Source organism: Aegilops tauschii, chromosome 7 (assembly GCF_002575655.3).
Source record: "Aegilops tauschii subsp. strangulata cultivar AL8/78 chromosome 7, Aet v6.0, whole genome shotgun sequence".
Taxonomy (NCBI): Eukaryota; Viridiplantae; Streptophyta; class Magnoliopsida; order Poales; family Poaceae; genus Aegilops; species Aegilops tauschii.
In genome coordinates, this window is record NC_053041.3 from 369,283,233 (window position 1) to 369,309,061 (window position 25,829).

The 25,829-nt window shown below is 48.6% G+C and overlaps 3 protein-coding genes across 4 annotated transcripts; 1 reads left to right on the top strand and 2 right to left on the bottom strand.

Moving 5' to 3' along the window:
• The first annotated feature begins 279 nt into the window (after positions 1-279).
• LOC109778973 (uncharacterized) lies at positions 280-2,415 on the top strand. Its single transcript, XM_020337553.4, has 2 exons — positions 280-683; positions 765-2,415. Exon 2 carries the CDS (start codon positions 776-778, stop codon positions 2,231-2,233), a length of 1,458 nt encoding a protein of 485 aa, XP_020193142.1. The 5' UTR covers positions 280-683; positions 765-775; the 3' UTR covers positions 2,234-2,415.
• Positions 2,416-5,513: 3,098 nt separating this feature from the next.
• LOC109778974 (pentatricopeptide repeat-containing protein At1g07590, mitochondrial) lies at positions 5,514-8,077 on the bottom strand. The gene is made up of 2 exons (XM_020337554.4): positions 7,461-8,077; positions 5,514-7,287 (listed from the first exon to the last, which is right to left on the bottom strand). Exons 1-2 carry the CDS (start codon positions 7,749-7,751, stop codon positions 6,037-6,039), a joined length of 1,542 nt encoding a protein of 513 aa, XP_020193143.3. The 5' UTR covers positions 7,752-8,077; the 3' UTR covers positions 5,514-6,036.
• A 2,462-nt stretch (positions 8,078-10,539) lies between these two features.
• Positions 10,540-12,808, bottom strand: LOC109778975 (uncharacterized). 2 transcript variants are annotated; one of them, XM_040397104.2, is made up of 2 exons: positions 11,053-12,808; positions 10,540-10,950 (listed from the first exon to the last, which is right to left on the bottom strand). In XM_040397104.2, exon 1 carries the CDS (start codon positions 12,677-12,679, stop codon positions 11,090-11,092), a length of 1,590 nt encoding a protein of 529 aa, XP_040253038.1. In that variant the 5' UTR covers positions 12,680-12,808; the 3' UTR covers positions 10,540-10,950; positions 11,053-11,089. The 2 variants fall into 2 exon arrangements, with proteins under 2 accessions (XP_040253038.1, XP_020193145.1); XM_020337556.4 differs by having other exon boundaries at positions 10,540-10,956; positions 11,053-12,798.
• Between the last annotated feature and the right edge of the window lie 13,021 nt (positions 12,809-25,829).

Sequence of the window (25,829 nt, forward strand, 5' to 3'; positions counted from 1 at the left end):
TACTTGGTGAAACTTTAAAAGGTTTCCTATATAGATCTTATATTTTTTTTGGAAAAGAGTGGAGCGTATGATTTGCGATCAATCAAGCCACACATATACCGACGGTCTAAAATGTTTTGAGGGGATTATTGATTTTTTTTGTTTTAAGGGTAAATTTGTAATAATTCATGGGTATTTATGAAGAGGAGATCCATAATTTACATACAATTAAAATCTTCCAAATCTTGTCCACCAAAAATAAATGCAATTGTGCTATAAAAAATGGCTTCCAGCCGAGTTTGTTGAGGGAAGACAGCGGGAGAAGAAGGGAAGAGGGCGAGAAAAGCCGAAAAATAAAACCTCTCCTCCCCTCCCCCTGTTCGTCGTTCTTCTCGGTTCGATCCACTCCAGCAGCCCCAAATCCCGGCCCGATTCCTCCCCAAATCCAATCGACTCCCTGCCGAAATCCACCCTCCCACTGATCGCCGCAAGCTCCCGGACACGGAGCAAGCAATTTCGCGCCGCAAGAACTGCTCGCCGTCCGTGGACAAAAGCCCTCGCCCGACTCTCCCAACCTCTTTTCTGTTCGTCCTGACCATCGTCTTACGCGCCTCGCCGCCATCGCCGTCGCAGTTCTTCCTCGTCTCGTCTCGACATCCGCGTTCCTGCTATCTGCACCCCGTCCGCAGCCTTTGGGTTTCGAGGTATGACCTTGTTTTCGTGAAGCGATTAATCAATTCCCGCCGCTCACCTTCACAGCTTCTAACACCTGGCTCACCATTTAGATCCGCCCTTGATGGCGGGGGAGGAGGCCGCGGAGGGAAGCGGGAACAGGAGGCGGATGGATCTAAACCTGTACCTGGGCCTCCCTCCATTGCCGCGGCCTCCAGGTCGGCTGGGCGTAGCTATGGATCGCCCGCCGCCGCCCAACTCGGCCATTCCGGTTCCGGAATCTCCAAGAACAGATGAGCCTGCAGTATTACCGGCACCAGAGGAGATGCCGCCACTGCCCGTTGTATACTCGCCGTCCAATGCGCTCTCCACGCCGGAGCTATCGCTGATAGATCCGATGCTCTTTGATTGGCTTGATGGCCTCAGTACGGACAGTGAAGAGGCTCTTGATGCTGGTGAACCGGCTGTGGTGCGCGACACGCCCTCACATGATGCCAATGTATCACCACCGCCGCCAGCGCCATTGTCTCTTCCTGGGCTGGAAGGGGTTCGCCTTGAGTGGGTGGAAAGGCTTTCTCACCCTATTCTGGTGGCTCCTGCAGCCGGAGCAGAGATGGTGAGCACGAGGGTGATGAGTCAATCTATGGGGGCTGCGAATGCAATTGAAGACATGACGCCTGAGCTCCGCCTGCAGAGGTTGATCCAGGTGAGTGAACAACACCGCATTGTGCGGCCAGGGTCAGTGAACCGCAACCAGCGGGCGACCAGCCCAGAAGCAGAAAGACTGGCGCAAGCCATCCAGCGGTCTCACAGCTCTCTAGACGCATCAAGGCGGCAGAAGCTCGATGGTGATGGCAAGATGACAGGAACAGGTGCCGTCAAGAAGGACGGGAACTGTGGGTGCAACTCCAGTTTCGAGTGCAATATCTGCCTTGAAGCGGCTAAAGAGCCCGTGGTTACACCGTGCGGCCACCTCTTCTGCTGGCCATGCTTGTACCAGTGGCTCCATGGACATTCAGCCCACTCTGAGTGCCCTGTCTGCAAGGGAGAGGTGCTCGAAGTAAATGTCACACCAATATATGGAAGAGGAGGCGGTGAACGGGACGCCTCCAGCAATGATGTTCCTCCCAGACCACGCGCAAACAGGAGTGAGAGCTTGAGGCAGCAACTGCAAATGCCAGACCCAAGAGGCATTGCAAGCATGGTGAGACGGTTGATAGAAAACCAGGATATAGTGAGAGGCCAGGCAGCTCCACCTGCAGGCGGGGTTGAGGTGACTGTACTTCCCGCAGCCCGGTCAAGGGCTAGGGTACGGAGACAGCAAAGACACAGTCTTGTTTCACCCTCCCCAATAATGCTGCGTGCAAGCAACGCGGCCCCTGAGAGTGGCAATCAGGTCCGATTGCCGTCTTCTAATTCTGTTAATGCTGCACCCGCAGTTACTCAGCAGTCGTCATCCATGGAGCAGGCATCGACTTCTAGCACCCTGGCTGTTATAGTGGGACAGGCAGCCCAAAGTAGGAGATCCAGACCTTCGGAGTCCACAACCACAAGAAGAACAAGGAGGAGGCAGCAGCAGTAGGTAAAAGTGGTGCTGCCATTTTCTCCAATAAAACATATATAGATCATACTTTGTCTGTACCATGTCATGATGTCAAGCTCCAAAAACATAGTCAAGATTATAAGGTAGGAATGTATATGCTATTGCTTTGCTCATGTATACCTTTTTCATGGAAAAGGAATTATTAGCATGTATGTGGGGATAAATTTCCCTGATATTGCATCTGTTTGTTTTTCAGTGAATTGTTAATTGTTATCTCTGTACTGTGTATGCCTAAATTTGAAGATAGTTAATTTCCTCAGCTAATAGTTTTTGTACCGTCAAGACTGATGAATGTAGCAATAAATGCACCATTCTTTTCTATTTTAAGGTTTCCTCTTGTCTTAATGACTTGATCTAGTGTCCAGAAAGATTGGCATCCAGATCTTGAATAAATCTTTTTGTTTTTATCATGATCTGAAATGATAGTCCAATGTAATTTGCAGTATATTAGTATAAGTCACTGCGAAAAAAGATGAAGATATTTTTCCTTTAAGCTCCTGCAGAACATGAAGAGTTCTTCTGGATTTGCCACCGCAGCCAGCTGTTTTGACATTGTATAAAGTGGATATTACACAAATAGGTTGTCAATGGTTGGAAATGCAGCAGTACTCTACTTCTGTCCCAAACAAGCAACTAGCTGTCCAGTTTTAGTCGAACATCTCGTGGGGCATTGTCTGCCCCTGCATATCAAGAACCAGTCTCCCTCTGAGAAAAAAAAAGAACGAGAAGATGACCAAATTTGTTTGAACGGATGAACATTTGCTATTTACATTTCAGGATTGTCATCTGATTACACCGAACAACAGGAAACACTAGAGTATATCACAGATATTTCGCGAGGTCCAAAAGTATCACCATTGGCAGTTCTGGAGATCAAGATGGTTGGATGGGTCAGCGTCAAAAGAGTTAGGGCAACTCCAACGGGGCGACCCATTTCGTCCGTTGGTGTCCGTTTGGGTCGGCGCCGACATAAAAGTCGGCCCAACGGTGTTCGTTTGGGTCGGCGCGGACACAAAAGTCGGCCCAACGCGCTGACCCAAACGGACGCGCGTCCGCTTTTCGTCCACGGGCGACCCATTCCTGGCCTATTTTTGAGCCGGATTTGCGGCGGCGCGGACACGAGACGGACGCGCACGCGCTCGCCTTCTCCTTCCCCCGGGCCTGCTGGTCGGTGGCACATTGGCCTCCCCCCATCCAACAGCAACCCTCGCCCGCCTCCTTCGTCGCCGATGCCGCCGTCCATTCTTTCCGATGACTCTGCCAGCTGCCGGCGCCGCAACATCCGCTCAGCAACGTCGCCACCTCCCACGTTGCCTGCCACCGCCGTCTTGCCGCCGGGGAACCGACTGCTTCCCCCCCCCCCCCCCCCGACACAGTCGCGACCAAGAAGCCGCCTCGCCGCCCCGGCCAGATCCTCACTGGCACGCTCGTCGGACGCCGGCCTGCTTGTCGGACGCCGGCAGGGCAGCTAGCTGGTCCATGCGCGTCGCGACTCCCTTCGCCGGCCGTCTCCTTCCTCGACGCCCGCAAGCTGTTCGACCGTGTGTGAAGGTTAAAAAGGGACTCCGCCGACGAGTTCTTTTTTCACAATTTCCTTTGCGACTCCGACGATTCGTCGGCCGATGAGGAGGAGATATTGGTTGCCGTGTTGGTCCATCACCACCTCAATAGCCAGCGGCCGTTGTTCCGGGGCTCCATTCCGGGCCACCTTCCGGCGTTGAATCGCAACCGAGAGAGCGGGCATCTCCTTCTTTGGAAGGACTACTTTGATACAACAAATCCGTTGTTCAAACATCAGAAATTCCGCCGCCGTTTCCGTATGAGTAGGCATCTTTTCAACCCTATTAGAGAGGGGATGGTCAGCTACGATGATTATTTGGAGTGCAAAGAGGATGCCGTTGGAAAGATTGGTTTCTCCTCTTATCAGAAATGCACTGCCGCCATCCGAATGCTTGCATACGGAGTGCCCGGTGATCTCATCGACGAATACGTCCGTATGAGCGAGTCTACATGCCTAGAGTCCCTGTACAAGTTCTACAAGGTTGTTATTGCTGTGTTTGGCCCTGAGTACTTGAGAGAGCCGACTCCTGAAGATACAACCCGTTTGTTGGTGATGAATGCCAGCAGGGGCTTCCCAGGGATGCTTGGCAGCATAGACTGTATGAACTGGGAGTGGAAGAACTGCCCTTCTGCTTGGTAATGGTAGTATAAGGGCCATGTCAGGGCTTGCACTGTCATACTAGAGGCCGTAGCGTCTCAAGATCTCTGGATCTGGCACTCTTTTTTTGACATGGCCGGATCACACAATGATATCAACGTGCTTCAGCGCTCGCCGGTGTTTGCTAGGCTTGCCGAAGGCAACAGCCCACAGGTGAACTTTATTATAAACGACCACAACTACGACAAAGGATACTACCTGAGTGACGGTATCTATCCTCAGTGGACCACTATTGTCAAGACAATCCCCAACCCTGTCGGAGAGAAAAGGAAAAGATTTGCCCAAGAGCAAGAAAGTGCTAGGAAGGATGTCGAGCGTGCCTTTGGTGTTTTGCAATCTTGATGGGGCATCGTTCGGTATCCTGCTAATACCTGAAGCACGCTGAAACTATGGGAGGTGATGATTGCTTGTGTGGTCATGCACAATATGATCGTAGAAGATGAGCGCCCGAGACGTTTGTACGATCAAGGGTTTCAGTTTCAGGGTGAGAATGTTGTGCCTGAGCATGGAGGAGCGGCAACTCACATCTGAACAGTTCACCCAATTTCATCATGACATGCGTGATTGGGAAACTCACGTGCAACTGCAAAATGATTTGGTTGAGCATATGTGGGCTCATGTTGGCAACCAATAGATGTATCTTCTTTATTCGGCTTGCAAAACTATGTGAGACATTTTTACTTCTATTCGGCTTGTAAAACTATGCTCTTTTATTCGGTTGAAACTATGTTATTTGACTATCTGTTTGAATGCAAAAGCAATGCAAAAATGAGCTATTTGTTAAAATAGGGCGGCTAACTGGCCACGCCAGCACATATGGGTCGACGCGTTGGGTGCACTGCCGAGGCAAATCTAAAACGGGGCGGACGGCCGACCCAAACGGACAAAATCGCTGTCTGTTTGGGTCGGCCCGCTGGAGCTGCTCTTATGGAATTCACCAGCTTCTCAAACCTTGTCCATGTGCAAACCTCTGCAAAAATGCCAGACTGCTCCTGGATATGCACATGATTGCTCATTTTGTGACCAGCACCTGGGAACAACGTAGCAATAGAGAGCTACAAATACTGTTATGGGTAGTACAATATCTTCAGTACATGTAACATGTCTATCTAGTCTCGCCGTAACTGTAAAAATGCTGAGTTTGTAATTTTTCTTGGAAGTGTTTGTCCAGCGACTGGTGTAATTTCCCTTGGACCCTTCTAGTCTAGTTTTAAGTGAAATGCAGATCTCTTGCAATGTTTACAGAAACAAAATCAAAATGGCAATAAAAAAAAACTTTACATTCTATCGAAGACTCGTTGACCTAGCTGATTGTTTTATGCAACTCATACACCAAGGAAACACCAGTTTCGATATTTTGGCCATGCAAGTTTTGGACAACCTGCTTGGATACCAAAGAAGGTGCATTCATCAATTGGATTGTGCACATGTTCATGTACCACTTCCACAGTCAAATGACGATTGAATGCATCGTGTGCAGAAGAAATGGCTCAACTTAGCACTGATGTTTCCTTTTCATCCTAATCCTTCAAAGCCCCAGCAGTTGGTTACTGTATGGACAGTATCATGTCTTGTACTGTTCAATCAGTCTCAGAAGGCTGTGTGTCTCGGCGTCAGGCATTGCATCTCTCAAAATCATCGTCTTTACAAAATCTGGCTCATAAACTTTTGCTTTAACATAAGCTTTTAGAAGGGTATTATACACAAAGGAATTTCTACAGTACTTTGATTCATTCAGTTCTGCAAAAACTTTCTTCGCATTTTCCAAGTCACCAATCTCTGCAAAATTTTCAAGCAATAAATGAGTGGTCTCCAACCATGGTGTTGAACTTTTCACCTTCCTTGTGACAACTTCCTTTTTTCCCATATCCATTGTGTTCACAGCTTGTTTCACAAGACCTGCTTTCAAGCAACCCAATGCCAAGTGACGATACGTAATAGCATTTGGTTGACAACCACTTGCTCTCATTTCTTTGAACACGGCCGCTGCTTTATCCACAAGGCCATGCCTGCAGTAAACTGATAACATGGAATTGAACTGTTCTGTAAGCTTTAGCTTCCTTGTTGATTTGATCTCTCGCCAAATCTCTTCTGCCTGCTCAACACAGCTAACCTTTCCAAATGCTTCAATTGCTAGTGTAAAGCTTTTGGATCGAATATGAGGAAGGCATTGCATGAGCTTCCACGTCATCTTTAGCTCATGTTCCTTTCCAAGGTACCCATACAAGATAAGAAGAATTTCCTGTGTAGACCAGTTAGTACCTGTCATAGAATTCTTGATGGCTTCTATGTATGTCTGGGAAACAGTATATAGCCTTGCTACAGCATGTGAAATTGCTAGAATGCCATAAGTGATCTCATTTGGCTCAATCTTTGCTCTTTTCATATCACTGAACACCCTCGCCACCCCATCAATATTGTGCTCATTGGCCTGTATTTTCAGCAAGATGTTGTAGGTTGAGGTGTGGGGGGTCACTCTACTGGCTTTCATCTGAGCGAGGATTTTGGAGATAGTCTTCCTACGCCCCTCAGAAGAATGGAGGATGATCAAGCGGTTGTATACATACGGCGAAATTGGCAGGGACAGTTCCCTCATCTTCCTCATGTAACCATATGAAAGCTTAATCAAGCCCTGCTCCAAACAAGCCATTACAAGGTTATTGTAGAGCAGCTCATTCCGGAATTCTTGAGGTATACGGAGGAAGAGGCTCTCGGCTTCAGAAATGCCATGAACTTTAGCTGTGAACTCTAGGAGATAGGAGTAATCAAGCTCACTCAGCTTGTAGGGTCTCTCTCTGATCACCCATTCCATGACCTGTAGGGGAACAAACGAAATGGAGTGTTACTGTACTTCCTTATAACAGACTAAAAAACAGTACTAGTAAAAAGGAAAATCCCTCGGATCCTCTGTGCATCTTCACACCGACGAGCGGCATAACAATGGAAGACTCGAGGAGTCCGAGACAGACAAACGAAAAGGGGGTGCACCTGGAGTCCGGTGCGATGGAGGCGGCGGCGTCGGAGGCGGTTGATGGCGTGGAAGATGTGGCCGCGATGCACAGCGCGGCCGGCGGCCATCCACCCCCGAATGGCCGCGCACGCCGACGCCGCCCGCTCCACCCGTTGCGCCAGCGACCCCTCCTGCTCCGACTCATCAGCGGTCTCCACAGGCGCAGGAGGAGGCGCGAGGGGTGCGCTTCCCGAGCTGGTAAAGAACGTGGCGGCGGCGCGGATCGGCGGCCGACGGCACCGCAGCAACACGCGCAATGGCGTTAACATGGTTGCGGCACCTCGTCGAACACCTGGCGCGCACGACTCCGCCTCCGCCTCCGCCTCCCAACAGTCACAGCTGCAGCAGCCAGCAGGGACAGCGTCCGCACTGCTCAGAGCCTCAGAGCACAGATCGAGGTTCCGCGGGGGCCGCTTGCAGGTTCTGTCTGAACCAACCGTGCTTCGTGCTGGGCGTTGCCTCTACTCGCCGTGGGAGGGGCTGCGGCTTCAAGGGCACAGACAAACGCGCCGCTTGGTGTTTGGGGGCTTAAATGATGACTAAAGATGCTCTTAGGATAATTGGAGATTCTACCCTTAATTTGTTAACAAAATCCTACTAACAAAAACCAGTATATCTGCGAACCAACCTGTGGTTGGATGGTTAGAGGGACTGTGTTATCTCCAGCTCACCAGGGCTCAAATCCTGATGCTCGCATTTATTCCTAAAGAAAATGACTCAGTCTTTCGAAGATGCTCATAAGATAGGGTGTGCGTGTGTACGTTCATAGGGGTGAGTGTATGCGTGTGTGTATGAGCGCTTGCGTCAGTACTGTGTTAAAAAAAACTACTATTATATGGATATAAATTTGTAAAACCGGCTGGATTTTTCCCCTTAGTTGACCTTATTGTAGTCTCTCTACGTCTCAGTCAACAGAGAAAATCTCAACTTGGATTAACTACCTGTACGTAGGTCAGTTCACATACTACAAAACTGAGACAAATGAAAAGTTTTTTCTTTCTACAAAAAAATAACAGTATAATTTATTTATTTTTTGGATACAAATATAATGATATCAACTTTGTAGCACGCTGTCCACGACTCCACGTACGGTTGGAGTAATTGTTTGTCAAAGTTCAATCTTGTAAACATGCATGTCTATATGATTATATCAGAACAGAGGGAGTACCACACAAACACTGACAACCATGCAGTGATGTTATTGCGCCAAGGCAATAAAGCTCTTTCGTTTTCTTTGCAATCTCAGCACATTCGAAGGTGTCCAATCTCGAAATATTAGTACACAGGGTCGAAACAGTTCAAGCGCTGAACCATTACATTTTCAAACAAGTGCAATATTTGATCGAATATGTCACCATAGTTCATAGGCCAAGCAAATATCACCATCAGAGATAACACCATATCTCACTCACACTAAATACCCTGTACCAACAAAATGGCCAGAAATAAATAACATCTTCTAAGGTGTTGTTCTTTGGTCATACTATCGTCAAAGCCGGATGTGCCAGATAGTACCACGCTGCAAGTTCTTCACCTGATTGCTGATGCTGGACAGGCTGTGGTGCACGGACAGACTGCAGCGACGAGGGTGGCCCAACGACCAACCAACGACTATTTCTACCCGCTCTGTGTTCGAAACTTAGAAACCTCTGTTCATCTACTATGGCCCTGCCCGGAGGCGCGGCAGGTCTGGAGCACGGCAGCAGGCTGGTGGGGCTGCTCCGCCCTCGACCCAAGCACTTGGCCTGAAGGTGAACGCTCGGAGGTGTATTGGTCCCATATCCTGAATGCCACACCAGCTGAGCATTAGAAAGGAATCAGGTCTATCACCATCCTCATCTCATGGGAGCTATGGCTCGAGCGCAACCACAGAGTGTTCCAGAAGAAGATCGCTGCGCCTCCGGCCATCCTTCAAGCCATCAGACGAGCCCTGGAATCCTGGCGACTGGCGGGAGCGAGATGCATGCTGCACCCCTTTGGGGACCCGACGTGAAATTGTGTCACCCCGCTCTTTAGGGTTTTCTAGGCCCTATCACTCTTCCTTTTCTCTGAGCTTTATTCCTTAAGACCGTGCAAAAGGTGATGTAAATACTGCTCCCTGCCTCATAATATAAAAGGCCAGCAATTGCTGGTAGTTTTTTTTTAAAAAGTAACGTCAACCAAAGTGCGAGAACAATTTGCCGAGGGGTGGCATGCATTTTGAACCTTTTTTCTAACCATACGCTAAGAACACACAGCTGCAAAAGTTTACTAGGCAATAAATTTTCATAAACAAATATGCAATTCGACTTACGACAAACAATTTTGCAACAACAAAAACCGTCTTTGGGAAGTATGTCCTGACATGGGAACTCAGAAGGATTTAAGCGAGACTATGTACACACTTGGGGCTTTCCACATTCACAAACTCAGAATCTGTTATAAGTTACAAAAATCATACTCCCTCCATTTTTATTTACTCCGCATACTAGTTTTGACTGAAGTGAAACTTTATAAAGTTTGACCAAGTTTGTAGAAAACAATATGAACATTTACAGTAACAAATTTATATAATGTGAAAATATATGCAATGATGAATCCAATGGTATTGATTTGGTGGTGTATATGTTAATATATTTTTCTACAAACTTGTTGAAAGCATTTAAAGTTTGTCTTTATACAAACCTAATATGCGGAGTAAACAAAAACAGAGGGAGTACCTTAACTCAGTGCCTGAAAATAAAGCGCATGAGTCGATCAAGAAAATGCCAGCCCGCTTTTCACTTCGTGAGTGCCCTTGAGCTGATTACTAATTGTATACAATTTGACCGAAATGGAAATATTAGACCAAAGCAGTAACATGCTCTAACAATGTACTTGCCAGGTGCTGTTGCCGGTAAGCACCTCTTTTGGCACGAATAAGTGGAGAGGACACTGTCATGGTTGCAGCTTACAGCATTATGCAAATACCTTCTCCAGAAATCACTCCTGACGAGTGACGAGAGAGTAAATGACATTATAAGAAGGCTAAGTAGTGGTGAAAGCCTCGCACAAGATTCCATTTCATCCATTTACAAGTGATCTTTAATTTGTTTTTATTGAAAATATCTTGTGACCTGTAATCCTAACCGTACAATTTATACATAGATGTTGCATGACAACAAAATTCTGATAGAAGGGCAATGTGCCCATACCTTGACAACAGTTGTTCTTCTACATACCAGAAAGCAACTTTTGAGAAATATGGACTTCGTCATGAACAGCTATTTATGCAGACGCAAACATTAGTCTCAACTATCTAAATCATAAGTCACATAGCTAGTGTACAACTGTGAAGGATATTAAAGAAGATACATGAATTGAGTGAAAGGTGATGGGTACAGACCATAATGTACTTCCTTAGTAATGATTGGAATTTCTCAGATACCAACATAAACACATCAAACTGCCCAATCCAGAGCAAGAATAATCAATTGAATCCAGTATTACCTGAACCTACATGAGAAGTCAGGAAAGATGGTAAATAACTGAGCAATGGAGCCAACAATCACCCTAAAATTTGAGGAGTTATAGGTTGAGTTATCGACTGACCAAATTTATCAAAATGACTAAGATCAGTAAAATGTATCTATTCAGCCAGCACCCAACTACTCCCAGGCATCTTACTCAAGCCTCTTTCCTTCATTGTCTTCCTTAACCTCTTAAGCTTGTCCCATTTGTTTGCTTGTGCATATATGTTCCCCAACAGTATGTAATATCCACTCTCTCCAGACGCCTGTTCAAAGCACTTGGAAGCAACGACCTCCCCAAGCTTAACATTGTTATGCAACCTGCAAGAAAGAAGCAAAGCACCCCAAACGCTAGCATGTGGTTGCATCGGCATCTGCCTGATCAGCTGAAACGCTTCATCCAACTTCCCGCTACGCCCAAGGAGATCTACCATGATGGTGTAGTGTTCCATTGAAGGTCTAATCTTATATTTGCTTGACATGAAAGCAAAACAAGCTCGAGCTTCTTCCACTAGCCCAGCATGGTTGTATGCAGACAACAATCCCACAAAGCTCACTGCATTAGGACGAATATTTGCGTCAGACATCTCCTTGAATAAACCTATAGCTTCGTTTAACTTGCCATTCATCCCGCAGCCCACAATCATCGCACTGTAAGATACCACGTCTCTTGTCCTCAGGCCTTTGAACAAATCAAAAGCGCTATCAATCCGCCCACTCTTGGTGTACAAATCCACGAGGGCGGTGCGCAAGTGATCATCCAGTTCAATTCCCAGAGACCCCATGAAGCTCTGAACCCACAGCCCAAACCTCAAGTTCCCTAGCTGGGAGCAAGCGGATATGACAGATGAGAAAGTTTTCTCATTGGGCAGAACACAGACATGAGGCTTGAGCATCCGGTTGAAAACTCCAATCGCCTCCCTCGCACAGCCATTTTGTGCATAGCATGTAATCATCGCATTCCACACATAAAGATCATTCTTGTTCTCCATCCGTTCAAACAGGCCAGCAGCAGCCTGAACGTCGCCAGCCTTGGCATACCCGGAGATCATCGTGATCCAGGAGATGTTGCTCATGACAGGCATCTGCTCGAACATCTCCCTCGCTCGAGTCAGGTGGCCATGGGCGATGAGCCCACAAATGACGGCATTCCAGGACGCGGCGTTCCGCTCAGGCATCTGGTCAAAGAGCTCGATGGCGCTGCCGAGGCGACCAGCCTTGGCGAGGCCCGCGACCATGGAGTTCCAGGACACAACGTCCCTCACGGGCATCTGGTCGAACAGAGTGCGCGCGGCAGATAGGTCCCCGGAGCGGAGAAGTGAGGCGAGCAGTGAGTTCCGGGAAACGAGTAGGGAATGCGGCGCCCGTGCTCCCGTGGGAGGCGTTTCGTCGAGCAGGCTGCGCGCAGCGACGGGGTCGCGGGAATAGAGATTGGCAAGCGCGGCGTGTGGGTACGGGTGCGCGAGGAGGCCTAGGCGAAGAAGATGAGCGTGGAAGGAAGCGGCAGCCGTGGCCACAGTATGGGGGGGGAGGCGGGAGACGGACTTGAGGACGGTCGCGAGGGCGAAGGGGCAGGGGCGGTGGGCGGCGCCGGAGCGGAAGGACGAGAGGTAGAGCGCAATGGCGCGGCGCGGGCGGCCCTGGTCTGCGGCAGCGCGGATGGCCAGTGTCCACGGTGAGTTGACGTGATCGGCGGTAGGGTTCGGCATGGACCGTCGCCTATGCTTTCCGGCGACTCACGTTCCCGGTAGCTGGGGTGGGAGGGCAGACATGACCGGCGCCCGTTTTGGGGGGTTTCATGTAACAGAGATAATCAGTAGCTAAAACTCAAAATCGGAATTTTTTGGTCGATCGCAACCATAGCCGATGGCTAAACAGGCATCTCCAACCTAACCCGTAAATTTTCCCCATCCACGAATAGAGGGACCAATCCATAAACAAGGATGCAGGAGAATGGCATCCAACCATAGCAGCATACATCCGGTCTTTTAGTTTTTTTTTAGTCCGCACGATCAAGTATTTTTTTTCTAATGTCCGCACGATCAAGTAGCCACATGCAAAGGATACAGACGTTCAAATAGCCGCATGCAACACAAGTTTAAATTTAAAAAAAAGTTCAAATATTACATCCCAACATTGTTGTCCTCTTTCACCGCTCAGAGATGCTCAATCAGATCTTCCTTCAACTGCTCGTGAGTTGGTCGATATCGAATTTGTTGATGCATTTGAATAAACTCCTCAAATGTGGATTCTGGTCCGAAAGTTGGATAGGAACACCCATGTTCTCAAATTCCAAAGTTGCGGCAACATCGTCATCCTCATCCTCGACGATCATGTTGTGCATAATCACATAACATGTCATACCTCCCACAAGGTCTCCGGATCCATTGTTTTGCAGGTCCACGAACAACTGCAAAACGGGTCTGAAGAACTCCAAATGCCCTCTCGACATCCTTTCTTGTTGCTTCTTGATTTTGGGCAAAGTGAGCCTTTTTCTGGCCAACTGGGTTTGAGATGGTGCTGATAAAGGTAGCCCATGGAGAATAGATACCGTCAACCAGATAGTAGCCCATCTTGTACTCATGTCCATTGACAGTATAGTGGCAAGGATGAGCTTTTCCTTCACTCAGCCTCGTAAACAACGATGATCGTTGCAGCACATTGATGTCATTGTGAGACCCATGCATATGCCAAAGAAAGCGTGCCAAATCCAAATATCATGTGATGCAACTGATTCAAGAATGATGGTGGGCTTCTTAACATGACCTTGATATTGCCCTTCTAAAGCCTTCGAGCAGTTCTTCCATTTCCAATACATGCAGTAAAGAGATCCAAGCAAACCTGGCCACTCTCTTGCTTCTAAGATTGTCAGGAGCCTCTCGGTGTCTGCCACAATTGGTTCTCTCAGGTAATGAGGTCCGAACACCTCGACCACGGCAGTTGCAAACCTGATCATGGCATCTCCGCATGTGCTCTCAAACGTCCGTAAGTACTCGTCCCAGAATCAGTGGCCGTGCCATATAAAAGCATCCGGAGTGGGCCCGTGGACTTCTAGTTACCAGAGAATCCAATCATTCCCACGACGTCCTTCTTCAGGATGAAGTAGTCATCATAGGACCGGCCATGGTACAAACGGTCGAAGACAATCTTGCACATTAGAAAACGCCGCGAAAATGGTCAGCGAATAGTGCATCGGGGGCAAAGTAGTCGGCCATCAGTGTCAAATGCCCGTGCGCCCTATTGCAGTTGAGCACTCTATGACCCTTGATCGAGCTCTTGAAATTGAGAACATGCTCCTCCGCACGCTCTGCGTCTTCACGGACCGCCTGCATCATCGCCGTCTCATCGGAGTACTCCTTGTCCGATGAGCCGTCGGACGACTCAACATACCGCTACAAATAAGGGACAACTGTTTTCAGCTCCGATGATTCATCGAACAGTTGCCGAGCACGATAGAGGATGGTACCTGGCAGGGTAATCGGAGGACATGGGGTTGAACAGAGACGGAGGAGAAGCGGCAGGGAGCCCTGCTGGATCACCGGAAGTGACGGAGACGTAGATTTTCGGTAGGGGTGTGGCGTGGTGGCCGGGGTGGTGGAGCGGTGACGACGGCAAGAGAGAAAGAAGGAAGGACAAAAAATGGAGAGGATGGAGTCGCAGGGCTAGTGACGGGTTTTGGGTGGGGCTGGGGTGTCGGATTCGTAAGTTCCGTTTGTTCGCTCTCCCGCAAAGCCCCTCCCCCACACACTTTTGTCTCTGTTTTGCGGGAGAAATCACGTCCGGGCCGCCCCATGGACCGATACAGGTCCACGTTGGATGGCTTCGGCGGTATGGACAACGCGGTCCGGACGGTTGCGGGAGGTTTACGGGTCCGCCTTGGAGATGCCCTTCGGACCCTATGTCGGTCGATCGATCCAAACACAAGATCGGTCGCTCGCGGACCGTAAGATGCAGACACATAAAGTCGTTGATCCTCCGCCTCGCATCCGCTTTTTCCTTCCTCTCTGCATCATTCGTCTCTCCCGCGTACAATTGCAGCAGACTCACCCCTCCTTGTTGACCTTCGCCCGCAACATTTAGCTTGGCGAGGGATCAACCATCCCGGGCGTTGTCAGTAGATGACTCGAATGGAGGACCCCAACTCACAGCAGACGGCTCACCGCGGACAACACAACGCAGGCAAGGCCATGTCCAGCACCCTCGCGTGTGAAAGTGCAATTCTATCCCTAAGTAGGTTCTGTTGTATATGTCAATACAATTTTTTATATTGTTGACTAACCTTGTCTGTTGTATATAAGATGTGTTAGTCCAATGGTTGATAGCAACCATGGATATCGACCACCCAATTAACAAAGAGAGAAGAAGGCGTATACGCATTTTCACATATATTTTCTCTTACTTTTATTAAGTACTCCCTTTGTTCCTAAATATAAGACATTTTGGCAATTCAATCTAAACTGCCAAAACGTTTTATATTTAGAAACAGATGTATTATAAGAAAGTCGCACTAAGGGTATTTCGATGAAATCTTGGTTGGCACATTTTTTCCTTCAAATATCCTAAATATACACTTCCTGCATCATATATCATATGTCATTCTTATAGCCAAAGAAATCACTTTAAAATAACAATATTGGGATATATTTGCACATGTCAACAATTCCTTCCAGAGTTTTCGGAACAACCCTCTGCTCGGACTCCGGACTTACCTCTGGAGCCACCTGTAGCTGACACTAGAACCGTCTGATGTCTGCCGGAGATAACTCCATAGCCGGCCCCGAAATCTGGGCATCCCAAAGCCTACTATCGAATCTGGAGCGTCCGGAATGCGTCCCTATCTTTGGTGTTACATCTGTCAAACATCATACCTTTGATGCCAGATGACCCACACATATAGGGGATTAATCGTAGTCTTTTCAATAAGTAAGAGTGTCGAACCCAAAGAGGAGCTGAAGGAAATGATAACCGGTTTTCAATAAGGTATTCTCTGCAAGTACTGAAATGAGTGGTAACAAGTAGTTTGGTAGCAAGATAATTCGTAACAAGAAACAAGTAACACTAGTAACAAGAGTGCAGCAAGGTGTCCCAATCCTTTTTATAGCAAAGGACAAGCCGAAGTACTTCTTATAGTGAGCAAAACGTTCTCGAGGACACATGGTGTCGATGTCAAAACCGGCAGACCTCGGGGTAGGGGCCCGAGCTGTGGATCTCGGATCGAGGGTAACAGGAACGAAGGAGACGATGTTTACCCAGGTTCGGGCCCTCTTAATGGAGGTACAACCCTATGTCTTGCTCTTGTTTGTATTGATGGAGATGTATCAAGTACAGAGTTGATCGACCTCGAGATCGTAATGTGTGGTCTAACTCTAGGGCTAGGTGAATGATTTTGCGATGATGTCCCCTCTACAGGCTAAACCCTATGGCTTATATACACGCCAGGGAGGGCATCAAGGGTTACAAGGTCGGTAACGAGGAGCTAGGCGGTGACAAAGATCTTGGAGTATACGTCAAGCCTTTGGGGGGAGGCAGTCTTGATCACGCCCCCTGTGTATGGCTTCTGGAGTCCATCTTGATCACGAATGAAGGCTTGCTGGCCCAACCCGAGGAGAATGGGCCGGCTGGGTTAGTACCCCCTTATCCAGGACAATTCTTATGGGACCTCGGATCCGGAGTAATCGGCTCGATAGGCGAGTTCCCCTCTAAGGAGTCTTCGAATACCAACGGTCCTGCCAGGTGGACCCGGACCTACCGCTTGCATCCCCAGTCCCTAACCATGGTGACCGCACCTTTACGGGGAAGCAAACTACTTTATGGAAAAAACATCGAAGCATCGGTTTCATCCCCTTTATATCCATGAGCTGCTCGTATTGATTTACCGCATCGACCCAATCCCTCCTTGCCAAACCAAACGCACAAGCGTCCCCTACTCCCGAGTCCATCCTCTAGAGCTTCTCATGATGAGCGATGCAGGCTCCTCCAGGCACCCTCATGGCTCTGTCAGAGGCGATTGGGGCAGCTGCGCAGTCTCGCGCCTTCATGTGGAGCGTTTAGCTAAGCAGGGTTATTTGCTGGATTCAGATCTGACCGCGACCCGCGCAGGATTGACATCCATGAAAGGCCAGGTGCACGCAGAGAATCACCCATCCCCCCAAGAGGGCGAGAGGGTATGTTTCACCTCTTTTCTGTTGCGTGGATTAGGATTTCCTATTCATCCCTTCCTCCGAGGTCTGCTAGAGATTTACGGGCTGCAACTCCACCATCTCACCCCAATGTTATCCTTCATATCGTGGGGTATGTTCCTCTATGCGAGATGTACCTCGGGTGCGAGGTGCACTTCGAGCCGCGGCGGAGATACTTCTGCATAATGCCCTGCTCTCCAGCCGAAAAGTTATATGAGGTCGGGGCAGCCGAAGTCTATCGCAGCGAAGGGACGGACTACCCACCCAGCTCACCTCGTGAAGATACCGACGTCTGGCCGACCGAGTGTTCTATATAGACGACGTCCTCCTCTAGGAGTCATTTCGGCCAGGACTCCCCTTGTTCTTTATGGAACCCCCAAAGAGGCAATACAGCTGGAGGCCCAAGAGCCCGTCTTCAGAAGAGAGTGCCGAAGTAATAGAACTAGCGGCTCGAGTGACGGAACTAATGCGCACCGGCCTGACCATTAATGATGTAATGGCCACGACGATAGTGTAACGCCCACGATGCGGCTATATCTCCCACGTGTCGAGGCACGACTTAGAGGCATAACCGCATTGTAGGTATTGTCGCAAGAAGGGTCATCTTCACACAATCCCATGTAATGAACAAGAATGGGATAACGAGAGTTGGCTTACAATTGCCACTTCACACAATACATAAATTAATTCATACATCATCCAAAATCCACACATAGACCGACTACGGTCAAATCCAAATGAAAATAAGATAACCCCAAATGCTAGATCCCCGATCGTCCCAACTGGGCTCCCCTACTGATCATCAGGAAACGAAACATAGTAACGACCACGTTCCTCGTCGAACTCCCACTTGAGCTCGGTTGCGTCATCTGCACTGGTCTCGTCGGCACCTGCAACTGTGTTGGTAGAATCTGTGAGTCACGAGGACTCAGCAATCTCACACCCGCGAGATCAAGACTATTTAAGCTTATAGGAAAGGATGGTGTAATGAGGTGGAGCTGCAGCAGGCACTAAGCATATATGGTGGCTAACATGCGCAAAAGAGAGCGAGAAGAGAAGCAGCGCAACGGTCGCGAAGCTAGAAATGATCAAGAAGTTATCCCGAAACTACTTACGTTCATGCATAACTCAAACCGTGTTCACTTCCCGGACTACGCCGAGAAGAGACCATCACGGCTACACACACGGTTGATGTATTTTAATTAAGTCAAGTGTCAAGTTCTCTACAACCGGACATTAACAAATTCCCATCTGCCTCATAACCGCGGGCACAGCTTTCGAAAGATAATACCCTGCAGGGGTGTCCCAACTTAGCCCATCATAAGCTCTCACGGTCAACGAAGGATAAACCTTCTCCCAGGAAGACCCGATCAGTCTCGGAATCCCGGTTTACAAGACATTTCGACAATGGTAAAATAAGACCAGCAAGACCACCCGCTGTGCCGACAAATCCCGATAGGAGCTGCACATATCTCGTTCTCAGGGCACACCAGATAAGCTAAGCGTACAGGTACCAACGTAACCCAAGTTGCCAAGGGACGGTCCCGCACGGTGCTCAAGTTTGGACCAACACTCGGAGGAGCACTGGCCCGGGGGTTAAAATAAAGATGACCCTCGGGCTCGCGAAAACCCAAGGGAAAAAGGCTTAGGTGGCAAATGGTAAAACCAAGGTTGGGCCTTGCTGGAGGAGTTTTATTCAAGGCGAACTGTCAAGGGGGTCCCATAAATCACCAACCGCGTAAGGAACGCAAACTCAAGGAACATAATACCGGTATGACGGAAACTAGGGCGGCAAGAGTGGAACAAAACACCAGGCATAAGGCCGAGCCTTCCACCCTTTACCAAATATATAGATGCATTAATTAAATAAGAGATATTGTGATATCCCAAAAATCCATGTTCCAACATGGAACCAACTTCAACTTCACCTGCAACTATCAACGCTATAAGAAGGGCTGAGCAAAAGCGGTAACTTAGCCAAACAACGGTTTGCTAGGAAAGGATGGTTAGAGGCTTGACATGGCCATATGGGAGGCATGATATAGCAAGTGGTAGGTAGCGCAACATAGCAATAGAACGAATAACTAGCAAAGCAAAGATAGAAGTGATTTCGAGGGTATGGTCATCTTGCCTGCAAGGTTCTCAGAGTTGTCGAAAGCTTGATCCTCGTAAGCGTACTCAACAGGTTCCTCGTTCACGAACTCATCTCCCGGCTCTACCCGCAGCAAGAACACAAGCAATGGAACCACAATCAATCACGGGAAATGCACAAGCAACATGATGCAATACATGCATGATATGCGAGATGTGATATGCGATGCATATGCGTGCTCCGGAAGAAAAAGAATGAACAAGACAGTAACTTGGCAAACCAAGTATGCCACTGGAAATATGAGATGATTTCGGTCGAAATCGATATAAAGATCACCGGAAACGGATGCACGGTTTACAAATGGCAAGCAAAACAAGAATGACACGATTCTGTGATTAACAGCATGATAGCACTTAGAATACATCAAGTAACTATGCTACAGCACCCCAACATAGCAACGAAGCATATGGCAGTAATCTACAAGAGATGCTTGACAAAAGATGAACACTGAGCTATGGCTAGATCACACAATAACAGGTTCAAACAAGCATGACAAAAGTACAAAAGATAACAGGTTCACAGACTTGGTGAAAGTACGGAACATGGCTGAAACAGCATCAGGTAGCAATGTTTAGAGCAAGAAAAACACATGCTACAGGAACTTAACATAGCCAAACAAGGCATGGCATGAACCTACTAAATGCATAGAACAAATGTCCCTTACTGACCATGAGCCAAAAAGGGGCAGAAGATATGATGGCACCCATGTAAACATAGCAAGTTTCGTTAACAGGTTTCAGACTTGGCAGAAAACAGAACATGGCATTAACAGAATATGAAGGCATCTTGGTTAGCTTGATTCACTCATATCAAAGCAATGCATGACAAAACAAGCATACCTACAGCAATATGGCATGTTTATGAAGCTAACCATGGCCAGAGCAAGTTCATAGCGTGAATGGATCAACTACAACAACCTTGGCAAAATTGAATATCATGTTAACAATCTGCCAGGAATATTTTATAGCAAAAGTAGAGCAAGATTAAAACAGGCTAGGGCACTCCATAATTGCAAACAGGGGCATGGATAGATAGAGCACAACTATATCTACAAAACATCCTTACTGAACATACTCAAAATAAGCATGGATCTCACTGTAGACACATGGATACATGGCAACAAAATAACAGCAGTAAAAGACGAAAATCCCAAGTCCCTGAAAACAGAAACATCACGAAGCCTAGTTTGCATGCTTGTGCTAGTCAACACATAGATCACAAAAATACATGGCATACACCTATGTAAAGATAGCATGGCATAGATCAAAACACCTGTAGAGCTCATGCCCATAAGATGCACACATCAAATGCAACAAAAATAACAAAACATCAAGTTCTGATAAGTAACAGCAGTAAACATCATATAGCACTCTTGCACCAGAGATTTGGACATCAAGATGAACTCAAACGAGCATGGCACAATAGAGCAAAATGAAGAGAATCTCGAGACGAACATTTCACTATATCATGCACGCAAAACGGAGCAGTATGCAATGAGATATGATGCGATGAACATGAGCATATAATGTGAAAATACTTCGGGACGAGAATTTGGGGGGGGGGGAGTCAACCTCTCCAGATCGGATCTGTGGCACGCAATCCGAGGTTCGTCGGGGTGGAGAGGAAGACGGCGGAGAGGGCGGAGGTCGCCGGAGTTGGAGGGGACCGGATCCGACGAGGCCGGCGGGGACGGGCGCCGGCGCGAGGCGGCGGGGACAGCGTCAAGGCGCGGGCACGGGCGAGGACGGCGGGCGGCGAGGACGGCGGCGGCGGCGGCGGGAGGACGAGGCGGCGGGGCGGGATCCAGGCGGCGGGGAGAGGCGCGCGCGGGCCGGGAGGGCCCGATCCGGGCCCCGGCGGGCAGGCGGCGTACGGGCGGCGCGGAGGCCACGTGCCGGCTCCCGATTGGCCCGGGGCGGCGGCGGCGATGCGTCCATCCGGACCGGACGTGTCCGGCGGCGGAGAGGGAGCGGGCTAGGGTTTCATTCGGGATTTTGGACGGGGAGGGTATATTTATAGGTAGAGGGAGCTAGGAGAGTCCAAATGGAGCACGGTTTTCGCCCACACGATCGTGATCGAACGACCGAGAGCATGGAGGGGACTTAGATGGGTTATTGGGCTGTTTGGAGGGGTTTTTTGCTGCAACACACAAAAGGCTTTTGCGGTTACCCGGTTAACTGTTGGAGTATCAAACGACCTCCAAATGGAACGAAACTTGACAGGTGGTCTACCGGTGGTATACCAAGGCCACTTGACAAACTTCGGTCCATTCCGAGAATGTTTAACACCCGCTCACAAAAAGAAACAAGAGGGGTGCGCCGGTGCATGTGGGAGTGCCGGATTGCAAAACGGACAACGGGGAAAATGCTCGGATGCCTGAGAGGAACACGTATGCAAATGAGATGCACATGATGACATGATATGAGATGCATGACATGAACAAAATGCAAAACGAAAAACAAAACCCGACCATGAAGGGAATATCATAACACATAGCCGAAAATGGCAGGAGTTGGAGTTACAAATATGGAAAGTTCCATCCGGGGTGTTACAGATAGACCGAAGAGTCCAACCACTTCGGCATCGCCCTCACTTATTGTGTGAGTACAAATGGGACCGATGATTCTTCACGAACCATTCGGGAGAGCTTCTATGACCAAGCAGCTTTCGGGACAACTCTGGACGGAATCTACCAAGGGACAGCAGAAGACTTCACCCAACGACAGTTCTGCAACGGGTTGTCTTATTATAATCCTGCTGGAATAGTAAGTTTGCTTTTTGATCTCCCCTCCTTCCTTAAGTTTGTCTTAACGCCTAACCCTCCATGTACTTTAAACAGAGATGAAGGCGTTGGTTTGAGGGCATAAGCAGCCCGACTCATGAGCTAGAACTGCACTGCCCAACAGAGGACCCCTTATTCAATGAGGACGAAGGCCTAGCCCTTATTTATGAAGGGAGGAGGGTTTTCCTAGAGAGCCTTAATGTCTCAAGGGTCACCGTTACCCCTGACGCGCCAGGGATGAGGCCGGCTTCATCAGTAACACTCCCTTCCTCAACTCGAAAGAGAGCACCTCATCCTCCAGCCCCTATCCGTCTGACTTCTCCTCCAAAGCGATGGCGCTCCAAGCGCCCACGTAGAGAAATGGCTCCACAGGAAAGGGTCCCCCAAGAGGTCCAACAAGCTCAAGCCGAGGCCACAGGGGTGGGCGATAGTGCCCCTTTGATTACGAGGTAATTTTTTATTATTGCCAAGGCTATGACATGTCGGGTATTTAACTTACCTAATTATTTTGTAGACAACCCTCCGCAATGAGTGCGAGAGTCGCGGGAGCCGGGGCCTCGCCTAGGGAGGCAGAAACTCATGCTCCCGCTGGGATTACATCCGAAGCCCCTCGACCCGAGGACTCGGTGACCAGCTCAGCTAGCCCTTCTGAGATCCAATGTGCAGCGAATTACCGCCGACGGAAAGCTTCCCTAAGGAATCTGGCCTTCTCGGATCAGGAGTTCACTGCTCTAAGCACGGTGGATGCTTATCTTTAGGCAGCTCGATGTGCCTTCGATCAATAGCTGGACGTCTTGTCATGGGGCCCGCGGGTAAGATTTTATCCGAATTCTTGGGACTTCGGAATTTCGTGTATTTGTTTGAGGACAAATAGGACTAGCCATGACGGTAGTAGCCCCTAAGGCTTGGGATGGGTCACCAGGACCGTGCCAAGGCTTGAAAAACAATTGACAGCTGATGCCCCCTTACAGGAGGCTTGATGTAAGAGTGATCAGCTGATCAAGGCACTGACCCAGACCAAGGGGAAGCTGGACACCGCTCTAACCGAGGTGGAGCAGGTGAAGAAATTTACGAGAGAGGCGCAAGGTAAGTGATCATGCCAACCATTATGTATGCTATGAAGGGAATGCGATAGCCTTAATGCCAACATCCCTTGTAGCAGCAGAAGCCCTAGGTCATCTTGAAAGAGACCGGAAGTAGGCCCGCGAAGATTTGCTGTACGCGGAGTCGCAACGCCAAGCGAGCGACCACGTGGCTAGTCAAAGAGTGGATAGCGTTAATGCGCTTTAGGGCTAAAAATGCCCAACATGCCAGGAGTTGAGAGCTTGAAAGCTAGGCTTGCTGCTGCAGAATCAAAGAATCGGCAAGCTGATGACATGATTTTTGGTAAGACACTTTTTCCAAAGAATGTGTCTTTCATGTACCATAGCCTAGGGGATGACTAGACTAACATCGCCAATGTGATAGCTTCTTTGACAGATTTTCCGCCTGAAGCCTGAGGTCCAATGCCCAAGAAGATGGCGAATCATCTATCTGTGGTGCATGAAAGTGCACGAAAATCGATGAAAGATGTTTACCAGGCTTTATGGCCCGAGGTGGAGCAGATCCCTGAAGACATGGCGGTTCTGGCCGAACAGTTGAGAAGAGCTCGATGCCGACTCTAGGCTTGGAAAGTATCCGCCTGCCGAGAAGGTGTAAGGGATGCCTGGGCTATGGTGAAAACCCATTACACTAGCTTAAGGACAACGAAGTTGGCCGAGGTAGGACCCATGGGGCCTGAACGGGAAGAAATCCCAACCAGCAATGCGTATGAAAGTGTAATGCCTACGATGCGATTCTCACAGAAAGATTGTGTGTTGGACACCTTAATAGATGGGCTAGACCGTGCATAATTTGTTTTTTGTATGACTTTATGTATCAAAGTACTTTATGTCATTTCTCAGTCCGTAAATCCAAACTCTGTCAACCAGCCGTCGGCTTCCACCTCCTTGGCCAATGGCCGAGGAGTGTCCCGTACTACTAGCCGAAGTCATCAGACCAGGTGCTTCAGGTGACAAGACAATAGGGCTATGAGGCTCGAAAGACAAGAGGGTGATGGAAAATTATGTTATATTACTATTTAACGTAATAAACATCTTCCGTGGAAAATAGTTCTTCCAACATTTCCTTTCCTCGGGTGGCTGTGTTAAACACATAAGCCTGAAGGCGGGTGACCGCAGGGTCAAAGCCCCTGGTTGAGGTTTAAAAAGACCTCTTCCACGTTATCCCTATGTCATGGCCAACCGATTCGTATTGTAAGAACGCTAGCTTTTGGCTTTGTCCGTCTGAGGTACTACATCGGCTTACCCGAGAGTGACAATCACAGCGGTGCTCCCTTTGCCCCCTAGATGAAAAGATCGGGAACATAAGGGGCAATCACAGGAGCCGGGCAACCCAGCTTGGCCAAATCTTATATCAAATCGGTGCATATCGTGGCTTGAAAGACAATGCATAAGAGGTGGAGCAACACGTGTTTTAAAAAGAACATGCTTTATTAATCCCCGAGATCATTTAAAAATGTTCTGAGGTGTAAAAACAAAAGAAAAGGCATGTAGTTATGTACAGTGTGAGTGTGCGGGGTGTCAGCCGTAGAAGCGTCAAAGTAACGCCGCGTTTGAGGGATTAGGCTCTAGACGGTCATCCTCTGGGTCTCGAATTCGATAGGCTCCTCCAATTAGCACTTGATCGATGACAAACGGCCCGTCCCATCTAGGGGATAGTTTATGCTTCTGCTTTCCGGGGTGTAATCTCATGGCGAGATCCCCGACGTTGAAGTCTTTTGCACGGACCTCTCTGCCGTGGTAGCGCCGGGCCTGCTATTGATATATGGTGGACCTTGCCAGTGCGATGTTGCCCTCTTCTTCGAGATCATGTAGGGCATCTTTCCAATCGAGCTTGGCTTCGAGCTCTTCATACATACGCACCCGAGGTGCGTCGTGCATAATGTCGCAGGGGAGGACTGCCTCAACGCCATACACCATAAAAATGGCGTGTAACTAGTGGATATATTGGGCGTAGTACGCAAGCCCCATAGTACGGAATCAAGTTCCTCGACCCATTTGCAGTCAGCTTTTTTAAGGGAGCATGCGAGCCTTGGCTTGATGCCACTAAGGATTAGTCCATTGGCCCGTTCCACTTGCCCATTGGACTGTGGGTGGTAGACGGACGCATAATCGAGCTTAATGCCCATTTTCTTGCACCATGCCTTGACCTCTTTGGCTGTGAAGTTTGTTACATTGTCCGTGATCAAACTGTGGGGGACACCATAACGATGTACCACCCTAGAAATAAATCCGATGACTTGGATAGTGATACGCCTCCAACGTATCTATAATTTTTGCTTGTTCCATGATGTTATATTATCATTCTTGGATGTTTTACAATCATTTTATAGCAACTTTATATCATTTTTTGGGACTAACCTATTGACATAGTGCCCAGTGCCAGTTGTTGTTTTTTTGCTTGTTTTTTACTTCGCAGAAAATCAATACCAAACGGAGTCCAAACACAACAAATTTTTTTGGAGATTTTTTCTGAACCAGAAGACACCTGTTGGGCCAAAGAAGTACCAGAGGGGAGCTCAGAGGGGAGCACAACCCACCTGGGCGCGCCTGGGAGCCCAGGCGCGCCCTGGTGGGTTGTGCCCACCTCGGCCGCCTCCCGCACTGCCTCTTTGCTCTACAAATACCCTGAAAATCCAAAAACCC